Genomic DNA, 13,516 nt, shown 5'->3' with positions numbered 1-13,516 from the left:
TTGTACTAAACATGGTAACGATAATCTAAAACCTGTAAGTTATTGGATCATTAAAATTTTATTTTGCATCCCATTTAGACTTATATAATACCATTGAAAAAGAAACTGAATCACTCAAAGCTATTTCGCACTATTAACACACATTGACATCTGAAGATAAAGGTCTATTTTATTCCATCGCCACTGTTTAAAAACCCATACAAATGGCAGTTCTATTTCCCTAAAGACTTTTATTCACTGTGCAAGAAAAGATGGCACCTAAAACAAGAGGGGACATTTTCTTAAGCCAATACAAATTTGAGGTAACCCCAAAGTTACAAATTGTTGAAATGTTTTGACTGCTCATTTTTACCTAAATAAATAGTTGTTGTGGAATAAGCAAGGAAGTGACTTCTCAAAGGTTAATGATGTGCCTCAAAGGTATTTAAAGTGACAGTATGTTCCTGAGATCCACACATTCAACCACACTGAGTGTGTTCACCCTGGAATAAAAACCAGCCTTCAACATGGTATGGCAGCCAAGTGCACACATTTGCAGAATTTAATATTTGTATCCCTGCTCAAATGGCTCTTCATAATGCACGTGTGTTCTGTGTTCAAACTTGGACTCCCTACTTACTGGGTTCTCTAATAATGTGTTTGCATACAGATCGGCCATAGAAAACAGGCTTGGCAAGAAGGGAGATAGACTCTGCCACTGGAGTAAAGATCTAGACGTTCTCTCTTTCAGCCTTCCTTCCTGACACAGCCCGATTCTGCCTGTGAATGCTGATATGAAAGAAAAGGAAGTGAAGAGAGAGATGTGTGTGTTCTGAATGGGATCCTAGTGGTTTAGTTTTTCCAGTTCTTTCTATGACTACTGCTACAATGGGAGGCGCTTTCACTGGGTGAACTTAATGACAAAGACAATGATAACAATAGCACTCGTGCCAATGTGGATGAGTCGACAGTGGTTGGGAAGGGTTGGCAGAAGACATCTAACGTAGCAAACTCAGGGGCAAACAAAATCCTGTTTCAGAGTGAATATTTAACTAGTTTTGCACTGTTTCATTAATTCTGGGTGACTGGCCAGTGACTAGAATTCATAGCAACTGCTCCCTGGAAGTCCACTGAAGGACTGACCCTGGAAGTCATAGACCTGGAAGATATTGAGGATGAGAAAGAATCACACTAACCGTATTGCTTCAAACACACCGAATACCTACTCAAGCCTTCTCTACAAGAGATGTACTTTCTCCTAACCATGATGCCACAGACATTGAGAGATGCCAAATCTGATGCCATATTTCTAAGCTCAAGGACATGTTCCTTCCAATAAAGAGGACAGGAAACCAAAGAATGCCACTTTCTAAAGAGGTTTTAATATGCAAACAAATACAACTTGCAGTTCAAGTTCTTTCACAGGTCTACAATGGTACAACAGGATTAAAGTTAATACATGTCTTTTAGGCATTTACTAGCTTGTGAAGCATTGTGTAAATAGTAAGGAAAAAAACATTAAATTTGTGTAGGGACTATGCTAATGAGGAACTACACTTAATAGCTACAAATAATAAAAGCAAAGTGAAAATTTGACTCTATGTTGGGGAACAGGGTCAAAGAGAAGCATGAGGAGGACATTGCATTTGAGATGGGTCTGGATAGATTTGCCGACACCAAGCAACAGAAGGGCAGGAAGTTAATCCTAAACAGTGGGGAAACACAAAGTATGCTTGGGAACAATGGGGACATCCAGGTCAGCTATATCAACGCCCAGAATGGTAGAAGATAACGCAGAGGTGGAAGATGATCAGGAAAGCCTTTCATGCCAATCAAAACAGCCATGGCTTTGTTGTTTTAGCTTCCATTTCAAAAAGTGGAACCACAGGAAGGTACTAAAATATGTTCTCCAGGAGGATCAGACTTAAATCAAGTGAGAGTAAATATATTTGACTTTCAGTGGGAGATGGTGTTCAAAAAGGAGTTGAGCATGCTGTCCTGGAAAGGATGCTATGAACATGGTATTATGTGGTTTACTGCAAACTGAGGCAAGATAAAGAATATATAAATAAAAAATAGACAGACAAATAAACATTGGTGTATGTTTATTGACAGAAGTTAATAGAGACTGCCTCAGAAACAGAAGTCCCATAGATAAGGATGTGCTCCAAGCATTTTCAAACTGTATGTCTCAAATAACGGTGCTGCCATTTGAACAATAACTTGTTTCTAAAAGATACCTTTTCTTGCTTTTACTTTAAAGTGCTAGTAAAACTTGCTGATGGGTCTGAAATCCTTGTGATGAAAATGTCTGTCTAGCACCTTGGAAGAGCATTGGGCTAGACGCCACTGCCACTTGCACACACGTTAGAAATTAAAATAGCAGCTTGCTTAAATGGAGAGTACACAGAGGAAAGATAATTAAAAAAATACATGGTGAAATTTGCATAGAATATGCCAAAGAAAAAGAAGTGAAGGCCATAAAGACTTACCAGTGGTCTCAGAGGGAACAGAGCTATTCCATTCCACAGAGAGCCATGAGAAGGATGCAGTTATTGTGTTAGTACATGTGAGTCCTCAGACTAGATGCCAGGAAGGTAAGTGATGCCTGCGAATCATCAGCTCCCTGGAATCAGAGTCAGCTAAGGCGCATTGGTGAGCAGATGAAATACCATGGTGAGTTCAGGCAAAAAGACAGGGCCCTTAACCAAATGAGCCATTTTGTAAAATAACTGGCTTTTTCCGTGCTCATGCATGAAAAATAAGTAGTTAGGGGCTCAGCTGAACAACCTTAAGACATTTTTTGAGGATAGTAAAGGCCTATTGAGGGAATAGTATTTATATCTTCCTCTCTCTCTCTCTCTCTCTCTCTCTCTCTCTCTCTCTCTCTCTCTCTCTCTCTCTCTCTTTCTCTGTTTCTCTCTCTCTCTCTCTCTCCCTCCCTCCCTCACACAAACACACACACACACACACACACACACACACACACACATTCACATACACACATTCAGCTCACATTCACATACACACATTCATCTGTTGGAAATGGTCTCTAAGGAGGAGAAATATTGGGTACACAAGTCAATAGACCATAAACTGTTGAAAAGAAATATTATCCACAGTATGAAAACCAGCAAGGATGAGGCACACAAAAGGACTAAAATGAATATACTTTCAAAGCAAACCAACCACTACTCCACTCTAAACTTTTCCAGAAATTTTGCACGCATACTTTATCTTACATGGCTCATTAATGTCCAAAACAGCTATGGCCTTATTTTATGAATAAAGGTGTAATCATTGTTCAGAAAAAAAATGCCATAGAAAGGAAAACAATGCACATCTCTGAATTGCAATACTTTAGAATATTTATTGAACACTCCTTTCATCTGTGTGACATAAAAAATAGAATTTATTATAAAATGAATGTATTTTCCTAGGTTCAGCATAAATAGACATTTTACTATTACTCATGAGAAATTGCTAATTTGACTTTTCTTGAGCCTTAATAAAGACATAACTTTAAGTGAAGGCACAATACATCTATCATATTATGATTCAAAATTCCAGCGATTTTTCAAGCTACCATTAAAACATATTTCATTTCTACACTTTTATTGTAAACTACATTACATAACATCTGCCATCCTTAAGCTAGATAGCACAAATTAAGGACAGCGATGAATAATTTTGTAGGGCTCTTCTCCTCTGACCTTCTTTCTGATTCTTTTAAATATATGATTGAGTTCTCTCTGTGTCTCTGTCTCTCTCTCTGTATCTTTTTATCTGTCCATCTCTCTCTCCCTCCATCAATCCATTGCCTCCCCCTCTACACACTACGCATGCACACTCATGTGTAGTAGAATTATGTTAGATTTTACAAGAGGGTATCAAGCTAATGGGGCTAGACTATAGAATAAAACAGAGATTGGGCAGGTAAGCCTTGAGTGTAACACAGAGTCTGATGGGTGTCAGAGTAACTCTAGGTTCAGTGTGCCCTGCATCATCAGTGTTCCGTGCTCTGTAGCGTACACACCATTAACTGCAAGGACCTGGGAGGTGATGTATGCGTGCACACTAAATGCTTTCACATGCTGAAAAGTGCACAGGACTGGGAGGTGATGTATGCGTGCACACTAAATGCTTTCACGTGCTGAAAAGTGCACAGGACTGGGAGGTGATGTATGTGTGCACACTAAATGCTTTCACGTGCTGAAAAGTGCACAGGATGGAAGTTTAAGTAACAGAATCAAACTCTCCTGACACCATTTGTGAGGTTTTCCCACTATTTCGCACAACACGGAGGGAGAGATGTCTTTCACCTGTCCACAGAGCATTTTTCAGAGGTTTGCCTCCAAATGAAATCATAATTTACATGTATACACATGAGAGAGGGGAGAGAGAGAGAGAAAGCGAGGTCTCCAACTCTCATTTTTCCCTCTTCCTGAATTTCTCCATCAGTTCATTCAGTTAGCATTTGATTGGATCATTTTATAATTCTCTAGTCCACAAGTACATTCACCATTAAACCATCAATTTCTACGTACTGAAGAGAGAACAAGAGGTTGGGGTTATTATTTTAAATCAAAACCTAGATCCTTTAAAATTAACAGTCATCTGTTTTTCCCTCTGATGACTACAGATCCAAACACAGGTAACCAAAGTTCTAGATCACGTTTAGTCACCTCAAATATTCACTTTAGAACAGGAGTAACAAGAACAAAAGCCAGGTGTTCAACTGCCTATTTTTCCCTTTAGTCTTGTCACCAGTCATTAATTACCTGAAAATGTCTGCATTCAACTAAAGAAAAATAGTGTCACACTTTGCACTAGCCACGATGCAATCAGTCTCTTTCTATTCTCTAAGAAATCCTTACATGCTGACACTTGAGACAATATCACATTTTCTATTTTTAATAATTTAATAGCTTCATGCTTTCCAGATATGGCTTCATTTGTGTTCCTCATTTACAGAAGTTCCACAAGCCGCGTCACTGGACAGGACGCCCCTTGTAAATTCATCCCCCATCTCCCTGATCGGGCCCCAGTAAAGAGCTGTTTCTACTGAGCAGGCCAATATTATAAGCCCCCAACTCCAGAGACTATGTTCCCACAGCTTGTCCTAGATCTGAGTTCCTTCCACCCTCCTGAGCCTTGGGTACACAGACTCTCCTACACAAGACAGGAGGACCCTGCACACTCAACCCACCACTTTTCCCTTACACTAAAAGTGTCATTCTGACAAAAATTTTAAAAAAGAAGACAAAGGAGAAATTTCAGTCTCTTAACTATTACACATACCTTCCACAGACTATCCCAGGTGTCTTGGGTCATTAAAAAGTAGGCAAGTAAATACCGCCAGAGGTAAACTTTGGGGATGCTGGTGGTAGCGGTCACGTTAATGTTCAAGAGCCCACGAAGAACTAAGATTTTGAAATTTCCCAGTCAATCCAGACAAGTCTCCCCCGCCCCCAGTCCAGTTAGAGAGAGCTTAACTATCAGAGGAAAAATCATCGGCGAATGCCCATTTCTTATATCGATGTATTTCAGAGCACTGCTGGACTCAGTTGTTTAGGTGTCTCAGTTTCCTCAAGAAATAAAAAAAACTGCATAAAAAAAAATCTACTTTCTTACAACTTTATCTCCCTCGAGGCCACATTTCTGACCCTGTAAAGCCCAATGACGCGTGACTCCGTGGCTTATATAATCTTCCTCGCTCACACTCTTCACAAGCATCCTATTTAGTCTTAAAAAGAAAGGAAAACAAAACAAAACGCTGTACACATAAAAGCCATCTAAAAACAAACCGATGGAACCCAGGATGCTCCGTAGGGAGGACAGTAGTTCTACCATGGGTCCCGCTAAATTCAGAGAACAGTTTGTATCTCCTCACATTTCCCTGAGAGACAAGCTCCGTGCACGGTGCCCAGTACCTTTTCAAGGCTAGACTATATAAAAATTATTTCAAGTGTCACTAAAGAGCATTTTCTCTGACCACACTGAATTGGAGGTAGCTATAGAACAAGACAAGTGTGCCTGTAAAAGGCTCTGATGTGGGCAACATCCCGTGTGTGTATTAACCAGAGGATCAAAATAGAGTAGTTCTAGTGAAGTGTTTGGGAGCATCAAGGAAGTGTGGAGGGGGTGGATCAACACCATTTTGACTCATTTATCCCCAGGTGTTAGGGGAAAGAAGTGTGCTTATGAATGGCATCTGGTAAAAGCAAAACACAACCTCAGAAATTTTCAGGGAAGGCAAAAAGTACGCTCAGGATCGCGACGGACCCTGCCACTAGCGAGTTTCAAACACACTTCAAGCATTTTTTTTTTCTTTCCCTCCTAGACCCTGCCATGCACCCCCACTCCTTGGCTCTCCCATGCCCCCACACCCACCTCCCTTTCCCAGTCGCGCCAGGGTCCTCATTCTCTCCCATGCAGCGTTGGCAACAAGCGGTCCCCCCGCCCCCAGCGTTGGAAGGGGTACCGGATCACAGCGAGGGAAGGACCGTGCCAGCGGGGCGCCCGCTCCCAAGCCCATCGCATCCTACCGCCTGTGGAGCTCGCCTCCTCCAGCTGAGCCGAGATGCTTTCCACCCTTCTCACATTCATCTTTGGGGACGCTGGATGCCGGAGCGACACTCTTAGAGTCCACTGACCCAGGGGCGTCTGGTGAAGGGTCCGCCACCCGAGCGCACAGCCACTCTGTCCTGGGCGACCAAGGCTCTGGGAGCTGGTGGCGGCGGCTGCGGTGGCGGCGGGCAGGGCGCGCGGAGCCGCTGCAGGTGCAGGCGGAGGCCGGCGGGGGGCGCCGGGGGCGCTGTGCCACTCTGGGTGGCAGGGCTACGCGGATGGTGGGGGCCAGGACATCAGTCGCTGAGAAGCCGGGGCGCTGTACCGCCAGACAGAGCGATGCGCCCCCCGCCCTTGGCACCTCCTCTGCCACCTGCTGCCAAGTCACTAAAGGAGAAAGTGGAGGAGGCTGTAGCGGTGCTTCAGGTGACAGCAGACACACCAAAAAAAGAGACCTGGAGCGGCTTAAGGCTAAGCAGAGCACCTTTTAAGATTTTTTCCAATGGGTTATCTCAAGGTCCATTAGGACCCCTTTCTGCTTCCCGTCGAGCCTGGCTCTAGGCTGGCTCAAGAAGTCTTTGGCAAAGAAACTTACTGTGGGGTCCCTAGAAGGTCAAATTCTGCCCTGGGTTCGAAGGACACCAGGAGGCAGGAAGATGCCCTTCTCAGAACCGGGCAGAGTGCCAGCAACTCCTAGACAGGAAACTTCCCAAGTACAACTCAGTCATAAGACTCAGAGAGAGGCTGGAGAATGTGACTTCTAGACACTGACTAGACAAGGCCAAGGTGACCATAGCACCTTCCACAGAGCAGCTGAGCTGACTAGGAGTCATTTCCCACAAGTGCCCTCTTCAAACAGAGGTTTCACTGGAGGTCGTTCTGTTGGAAGGGATGGCTGAGATCCCAGGGCATTTCATCACCCAGGGCTGCTTGTTTTTCTAAGCAAACCAAGGCCAGCAATCGCTCGGAAAGACAGAAAACAACCCAATAAACCACTTGTGGCCATGGTTACTGTTGGAGCTGAGCATTAAAGCACAGGCTTCTCCGCCGGGAGGAGGGACGTGTATAGTGCCTTCTTTAAAAAGAAAGGTCGAGTTGACCGGTTCTGTGGGCCAGCAAAGCAAATGAACATTTGTTCGCACTCTCAGCAGCAAGGTCAATGGCATGGTAGGAAGGGCTAAGTGTCTGTAAGTCGTTCTTTTTCGTACACCCGCCTGGTTACACACCACGATGAAACCTTGTTCCTTCCTTCATTTAGGACTCAGTTGTCACTTGCCCTTTCTTGCACCCCTATTCCCACAAGTGGCTCACTGGGAAGCCTTGTGGTGCCTTCCAGACTGTTGGTGACCAACAAAGTACCACCTCTCCATTGCCTCCATTCGCACACAGCTTTATCCAGCGTACTTACACGAGTTGACATCTCCGTTCTGGGTAAAGTAAGGGCAAAAAATTTGAGAGCAACTCTGAGGAGCAGCATAGTTAGAAACTCTAAGGAAGCTGAGGCTGAAGCGAGAGAGGCGAGCCCAGTGGTAGGACGGGAGGGATTCAGGATTAGGTCACATAAGGTGTGATCTAAACTTCTAATACAGTCACGTATACACATTTCTCAATAGTGTGTGCTCCCTGCTTCCTCCTAAGAAGCCTCCTTTCTTTCCTTCCTAGACGGTTCTACTATTTTGTTCTGGTCATGTGGCACCCTAGGACTTCAACAATCTCAAAGCGAGCTTCCCACTAGCAACCTTTACCACAAAGGACCACAACTCTGCCTCCGCAAAGGCACACTAATACCTCCCAAGTTCTAAACCCTGTACTGATTTCTAAAACTACCTTCATAGGTGAGTTTGGGCTTGGCGGGCAGAACTGGAATCTTCACAGTGAGCCCAAATCAAACAACTTAACCTTTCTCACACAGAAATGTACAAAACAGCAGTCCCTGCCCCAGTGAACCTCTGGCAAAGATGAAATGAGGCAGAATGCACATTGTACTTTGGAGAGCTCTGGGTACATACTAAGAGTTCAGTTAAACGGTGATGCTGAGTACTCTCTAAATAGAATCTTTTAACTTCACATTGAATCCCAGTGAAACCAAAGAAGATATAACCACCTTGTTCTATAACAGATTTATCCTCCTTAATTACATCAGGACAAATGCACAAGTCATTTTACATCTGTAAAGGGTGCAGGATGCTTTTCATGTACCGCTCTACTTTGCAAGACTTTTCCATGAGGATCAATCCCTTTTAGTCGTTCTATTGTGGGCACCTCTGAACTAGCTGTAAATAAAGCAACCAAATTCTCTAAAGTGGACACTACACTGGAGAAGTTGCAATACCTCTAACCTCCAAAATGTTTATGGGATCTTGGATACTGCAACATTCATATCTGACTTCTTTATATGAACACCTGGTCTCTGAAAATGTGTACAGAAAGATTCTCTTCTGTTGTCCCTGGTTTTAAATTCATTTCATGTGTATGCAGGCATTGCTTGTATGTATGAGCATGTAACACAGTTAAGTCTTGTGTCCCTGGAGTCCAGAATAAGATTTCAGATACCCTGGAAATTGAAATGAGATTACAAATGGTTGTAGTCTGCCATCTAGGTGCTGGGATTGGAAACTGGGTCCTCAGCAAGAGTAGCCTGTACACTTAACCACTGAGCCATCTCTCCAGTCCTGTTGGCTGCCATTTTTACTGTCATTGTTAATACTTAGCACTGACAAGTCTGAGATGAACTATCTTGGTCATTCCATCCCTTTATTGGTTTTTCTGGTGTCCTATGTTTAGGAAATATTCATCTGCTGAAGCTGTAGCCTTCATGTTCAGCCTCCCATAACTCAATATATGCACAAAGACTCCCATTTATGGCTAACTCCAGATGACTCTTTTAGGGAACATATAAACACCAGATACAAAATCTGCTAAGAAAACCATGTCCCAGGCATTAACCTCAGATTTGTATGAACACCGCCTCATTTAATCTGTACAAAACTCCGTGAGGCCACATCTAGTTTTCCCAGAATGTCTCCAATTATTTCTCAGTTTCAACTCTTCAGCCATTGAAAGCGAGAACTTCTTTTTACAAGGTCATTGTGAGGATCAAATAAAACAATGAAAATAATATCTATTCATTAACTAAGAAATAGTTGGTTTACCAGTATTACCATATTGTGCTCTGAACTATTGTTGCCCATTACTTACTGGTTATTTCTAACAGACCCCTACGTTCAGAACAGTTCTTTTCACAACAGGGCTAGTACAATAATACTTAAACTTAATTGAGTGCTTATTATGTATCCCGCACACACCCACCAGGCAGCATGCACCAGCTGATATGAGGCCCCCAACACATACACAGCAGAGGACTGCTGGGTCTGGGCTCAGTCAGAGAAGATGCACCTAACCCTCAAGAGACTAGAGGCCCCAGGGAGTGGGGAGGTCTGGTGAAGTAGGAGTGGATGGGTTGGGGACATCCTCATGGGGATAAGGGGAGGAGGAATGAGATGTGGAACAGTCAGAGGGTGGACTAGGAGGAGGATAAAATCTGGATTGTAAAACAGGATTAAGAGCTACACACTAAGAGAGGTAATGTTTTATGTAGCTGTTCTGCGCTGATTTAAGAACAAGACTGGAATTCGAAGAAGTTAAGTTGCCCAAGGTCAGCCAGCTCTGAAGAATTGCAGCTGAGATTTGAGCCTAGGTTCAACTCCTGACAATCCTAGAGTTGCCAGTCACTTCCTGGCCATTCTCAGATTTTAGCATATATAAGAATCGCACTTGCAGTTGGTGTAAAACTCATCTGTTTCAGCTTTAAGTGTGAATTTATTAAATTGGGGGCGAAGTCTAATGTCTAATGTAAGACTGTCTCTTACATTAATAGATTTAATTGTTTAGAGCAGTTTTAGAATCCTAGCAAAATTTAACTGAAGCACACAATTCCCTCTGCAGAGCTTTCCTATGTTCTCCAAATAACATCTTGAAGTAACTGATAAGGCAATAACACAATACATTTTACTAAAGTCCATAGTTTATGTAGGATTTGTGAGTTTATAGGAAAACAGATATTTCTTAGAGAGAAAGCCAGGTGAGGATAAGGGAGCTTTCCACAGAGAGATCTCTATTTAGTTCTTGCAGCCTTTAGAACTGGAGCAGAATAAACCACTACGGTTTAAACCACACAGCCTTATGCTGCTGTTGTTGTTAGGACAGCCAAGGGTACCACATTTCAGTAGAGACACAGCCTGAGATATAGTGCCTTATTGTGTTCTAAGAACTTGTCAGGAATTCATAGTCTCGATCTGGCGAGGACTGTCTTACTCAGTATCCATGTTCTGCTTAACAACACCCTCAGGCCCTTCTGAGCATGTAGGTGACCCTGGAGAGGAAACCATTCAACATGACCCTAAGTTTCCTCTAGAGCCCATTGAGTAAAATGAGGCTGGTTTAATAATGCCAATCAGTTCACTGGACTTGACCTTGACAAACTTAACACATTTTCCTTTTGTACCATCCCCTACTCAAATGACTAGAACACTTACTTCTTACTACGGTTCAGACACGAACCCACAACCATGAACACGTGACTGCACCTGTCAATAAATCCGAACTTATCCATGACTTCTCAGTATTCAAACAACCAGGCCATCTACTTTGAGATTCTCACGTTTAAGTAAATGTTAATGTACTGTGGGACAAAGATGAAGAAAGCACCGCAGGGCCACAAGGCTAATTCTGACCTTTCCGTGCTATTAACGGAAGGGTGACCTGACTGTTCTTTGTAACTGAACCGGTGATGATCAGATGCTATTATCCCCCCTTTGCAGATGCAGAGACGCACCCCCACAGAGACTAAACCACTTTCTTGAATTTCCATAAAGCACAGGAGATGCAGCCAGGACACCAACTTTGCTCACCTGACATCTTTCAGCACTCAGTTCTCTAAGTCTCGCCAAGTTTATATAAGCTGGCATGCTGCCAAATGAACTGTAATTCTCTAAGTACTGAAATCCAGAGTTGGCTTGCAATTCTGACTTGCACGTTAAGTCCATATTAAAAACGTAAAGTTATTATCTCACGGAACTGCATTTCTCCTGCCTTGTGGACTTGAGCAAATCCACTGGTTACCGTTTACTATAGTGGCAGAGTTGATTAGAGGATTTGCTTTGGAAGAGGGATTTCCTTTAGCCAAAGAATTCATCAGAAACTTAAATGCCATTAATGAACTCCATGTTGAGAAGATTTTTACCTAGAACTTATATCAGTCCTAGTTGGGAGATAGATTCATTAAACTCTAAATTGCTTTCTACCTTTGTCTTGGCCTTCTAGTTAGCTATACACCAAACAGTGTGAAAGCTAAACATAGCAATGTGAGGTGTGTTTGCTAGTTTATTATCAATTTGAACAAAACTTTAGAAAGATAATTTCTCTAAAATTAAATGATTGGTTTCTAGAGTAACCTTTTAAATCAAATTTGGATATAGCTGCTTAGACATGTTTGGAAAGATAAAGTCTTAATTGAGAAAAATTACTCCATTATGTGGATAAAATGGTCCTATGTATGGCATTTTCTGGTTATTTATGTAACAAATTCAAACTCACTCTAGGTGGTGCCACCCTGAATGAGTAAACGCCCCCTGAACACACACAAACATATACATTATTCTGGGTTTCAGTAAACTCTGGTGTAACTGGACTTTTGGCTAATTTGTGGCTACTTTTTTCCCTTCCACCCTTTCACCTAACACTAGAGAGCAAAGAAAAGGGGATAAAGTGGAAAGGGAATATTGATATTATTAGGCTACTTCCTGTTGGTTAGGGGAACATTGGAGAAAAAAATCAGTAAAGAGCATTTCTTCATGACTTACTTCAGTTCCTGTCTCCAGGTTTGTGCCTTTACTTCCTCTAATAGTGGACCACGTATGGCAGTGCAAGCCAAATAATCCCTCAGTGTTCAAGTTCCTTTAGTCATGATATTTCATCACAGCAACAGAAACCTTAGAGAAAATGAGAATGTACAATTACTTCTGTGTGTGGTCCATAGTAGTAAACTGACAATAACCCCTGAGCTATACCAGCTGTGGTGACTTGCAGGATGGTTGAACAAGATGAAGTCAGCCAAAATCTCAGCATAGATGGGAGAGGTTCTTACCATGCCCTGCCTCTCTATGAAGTTAATAACTACAGGGGGAAAGAGAATCATATTGATTAAGGGTACAGCCATTGGTAAGTTTCCTGTGATCCAGTGAATAGCCTTCTATTCATCAATGTTTGGGTGGTACTATTGGATTTAGTGAATGATAAGGAAGAGGAAGGAGAAAGACATTAAACTTGGAGGGGGACATATTGAAGAGGACATGGGAGGGGCTAGAAGAGGAAAACGGAGTTGGATATGATCATATTTTATTGTACATATATGTGAAATCGTCAATAATAAATAAAAACTGCAACTTAAACATTACTTTTCTAAGTATAAGGTTTTTCAATAGATTAGTCCTTTGAGAAAATAAGTTCGATTTATTTTGCTTTGAAGAGAATTCATAAAGTTACAGTCCTGTATATAAGATAGGAATGCTGCATGGAACCCAAAAAACCTGCATCCTGAGTGCCAAGAATCCAAAATGAGACTTGAACACCTGTCAGGATGGGATAGTGACACTGCCCAGCATACATGTGCCAAAATGGATGAAGAATAAAATAGATAAAACGGTGTGTTAGCTAACAACCAGTTAATAAACGAAGGAAAGTGGGTGGAGGATATAGACCTTAAAATCTCAGTGCTATGATGTTTTCAAAGGTCCAGATATTAAGGTGTGTGAATGGTAGTGTTGGGGTGATCTAGACTAGTTTGGGATGGGGCATACCTACAGGAGACCACTCTGATTAAGTGAATTGATGTTTGAGGGTCCAGCCCATGCAAACACCATTCTCTCTGTGCTCTGGGTTGTGTAGATGATGTGATCAGCTGCATCAA

General features: G+C 42.3%; 1 protein-coding gene across 2 annotated transcripts in view; it reads right to left on the bottom strand.

Annotated features, from left to right (window-relative positions):
* The window catches only part of KCNIP4 (potassium voltage-gated channel interacting protein 4), a gene marked incomplete at both ends in the record, with an annotated part of 1,073,131 nt that extends 1,066,543 nt beyond the window's left edge, over positions 1-6,588 (bottom strand). For both annotated transcript variants that reach the window (XM_080938592.1, XM_080938596.1), the window contains one exon: positions 6,528-6,588. In XM_080938592.1, the coding sequence (XP_080794718.1) occupies positions 6,528-6,588 (61 nt within the window). The remainder of the gene's footprint in view (positions 1-6,527) is intronic.
* Positions 6,589-13,516: the final 6,928 nt, after the last annotated feature.

The sequence above is a fragment of the Micromys minutus genome (assembly GCF_963924665.1).
Source record: "Micromys minutus genome assembly, chromosome: 1".
Taxonomy (NCBI): Eukaryota; Metazoa; Chordata; class Mammalia; order Rodentia; family Muridae; genus Micromys; species Micromys minutus.
This window is presented reverse-complemented; position numbering and strand designations above follow the sequence as displayed.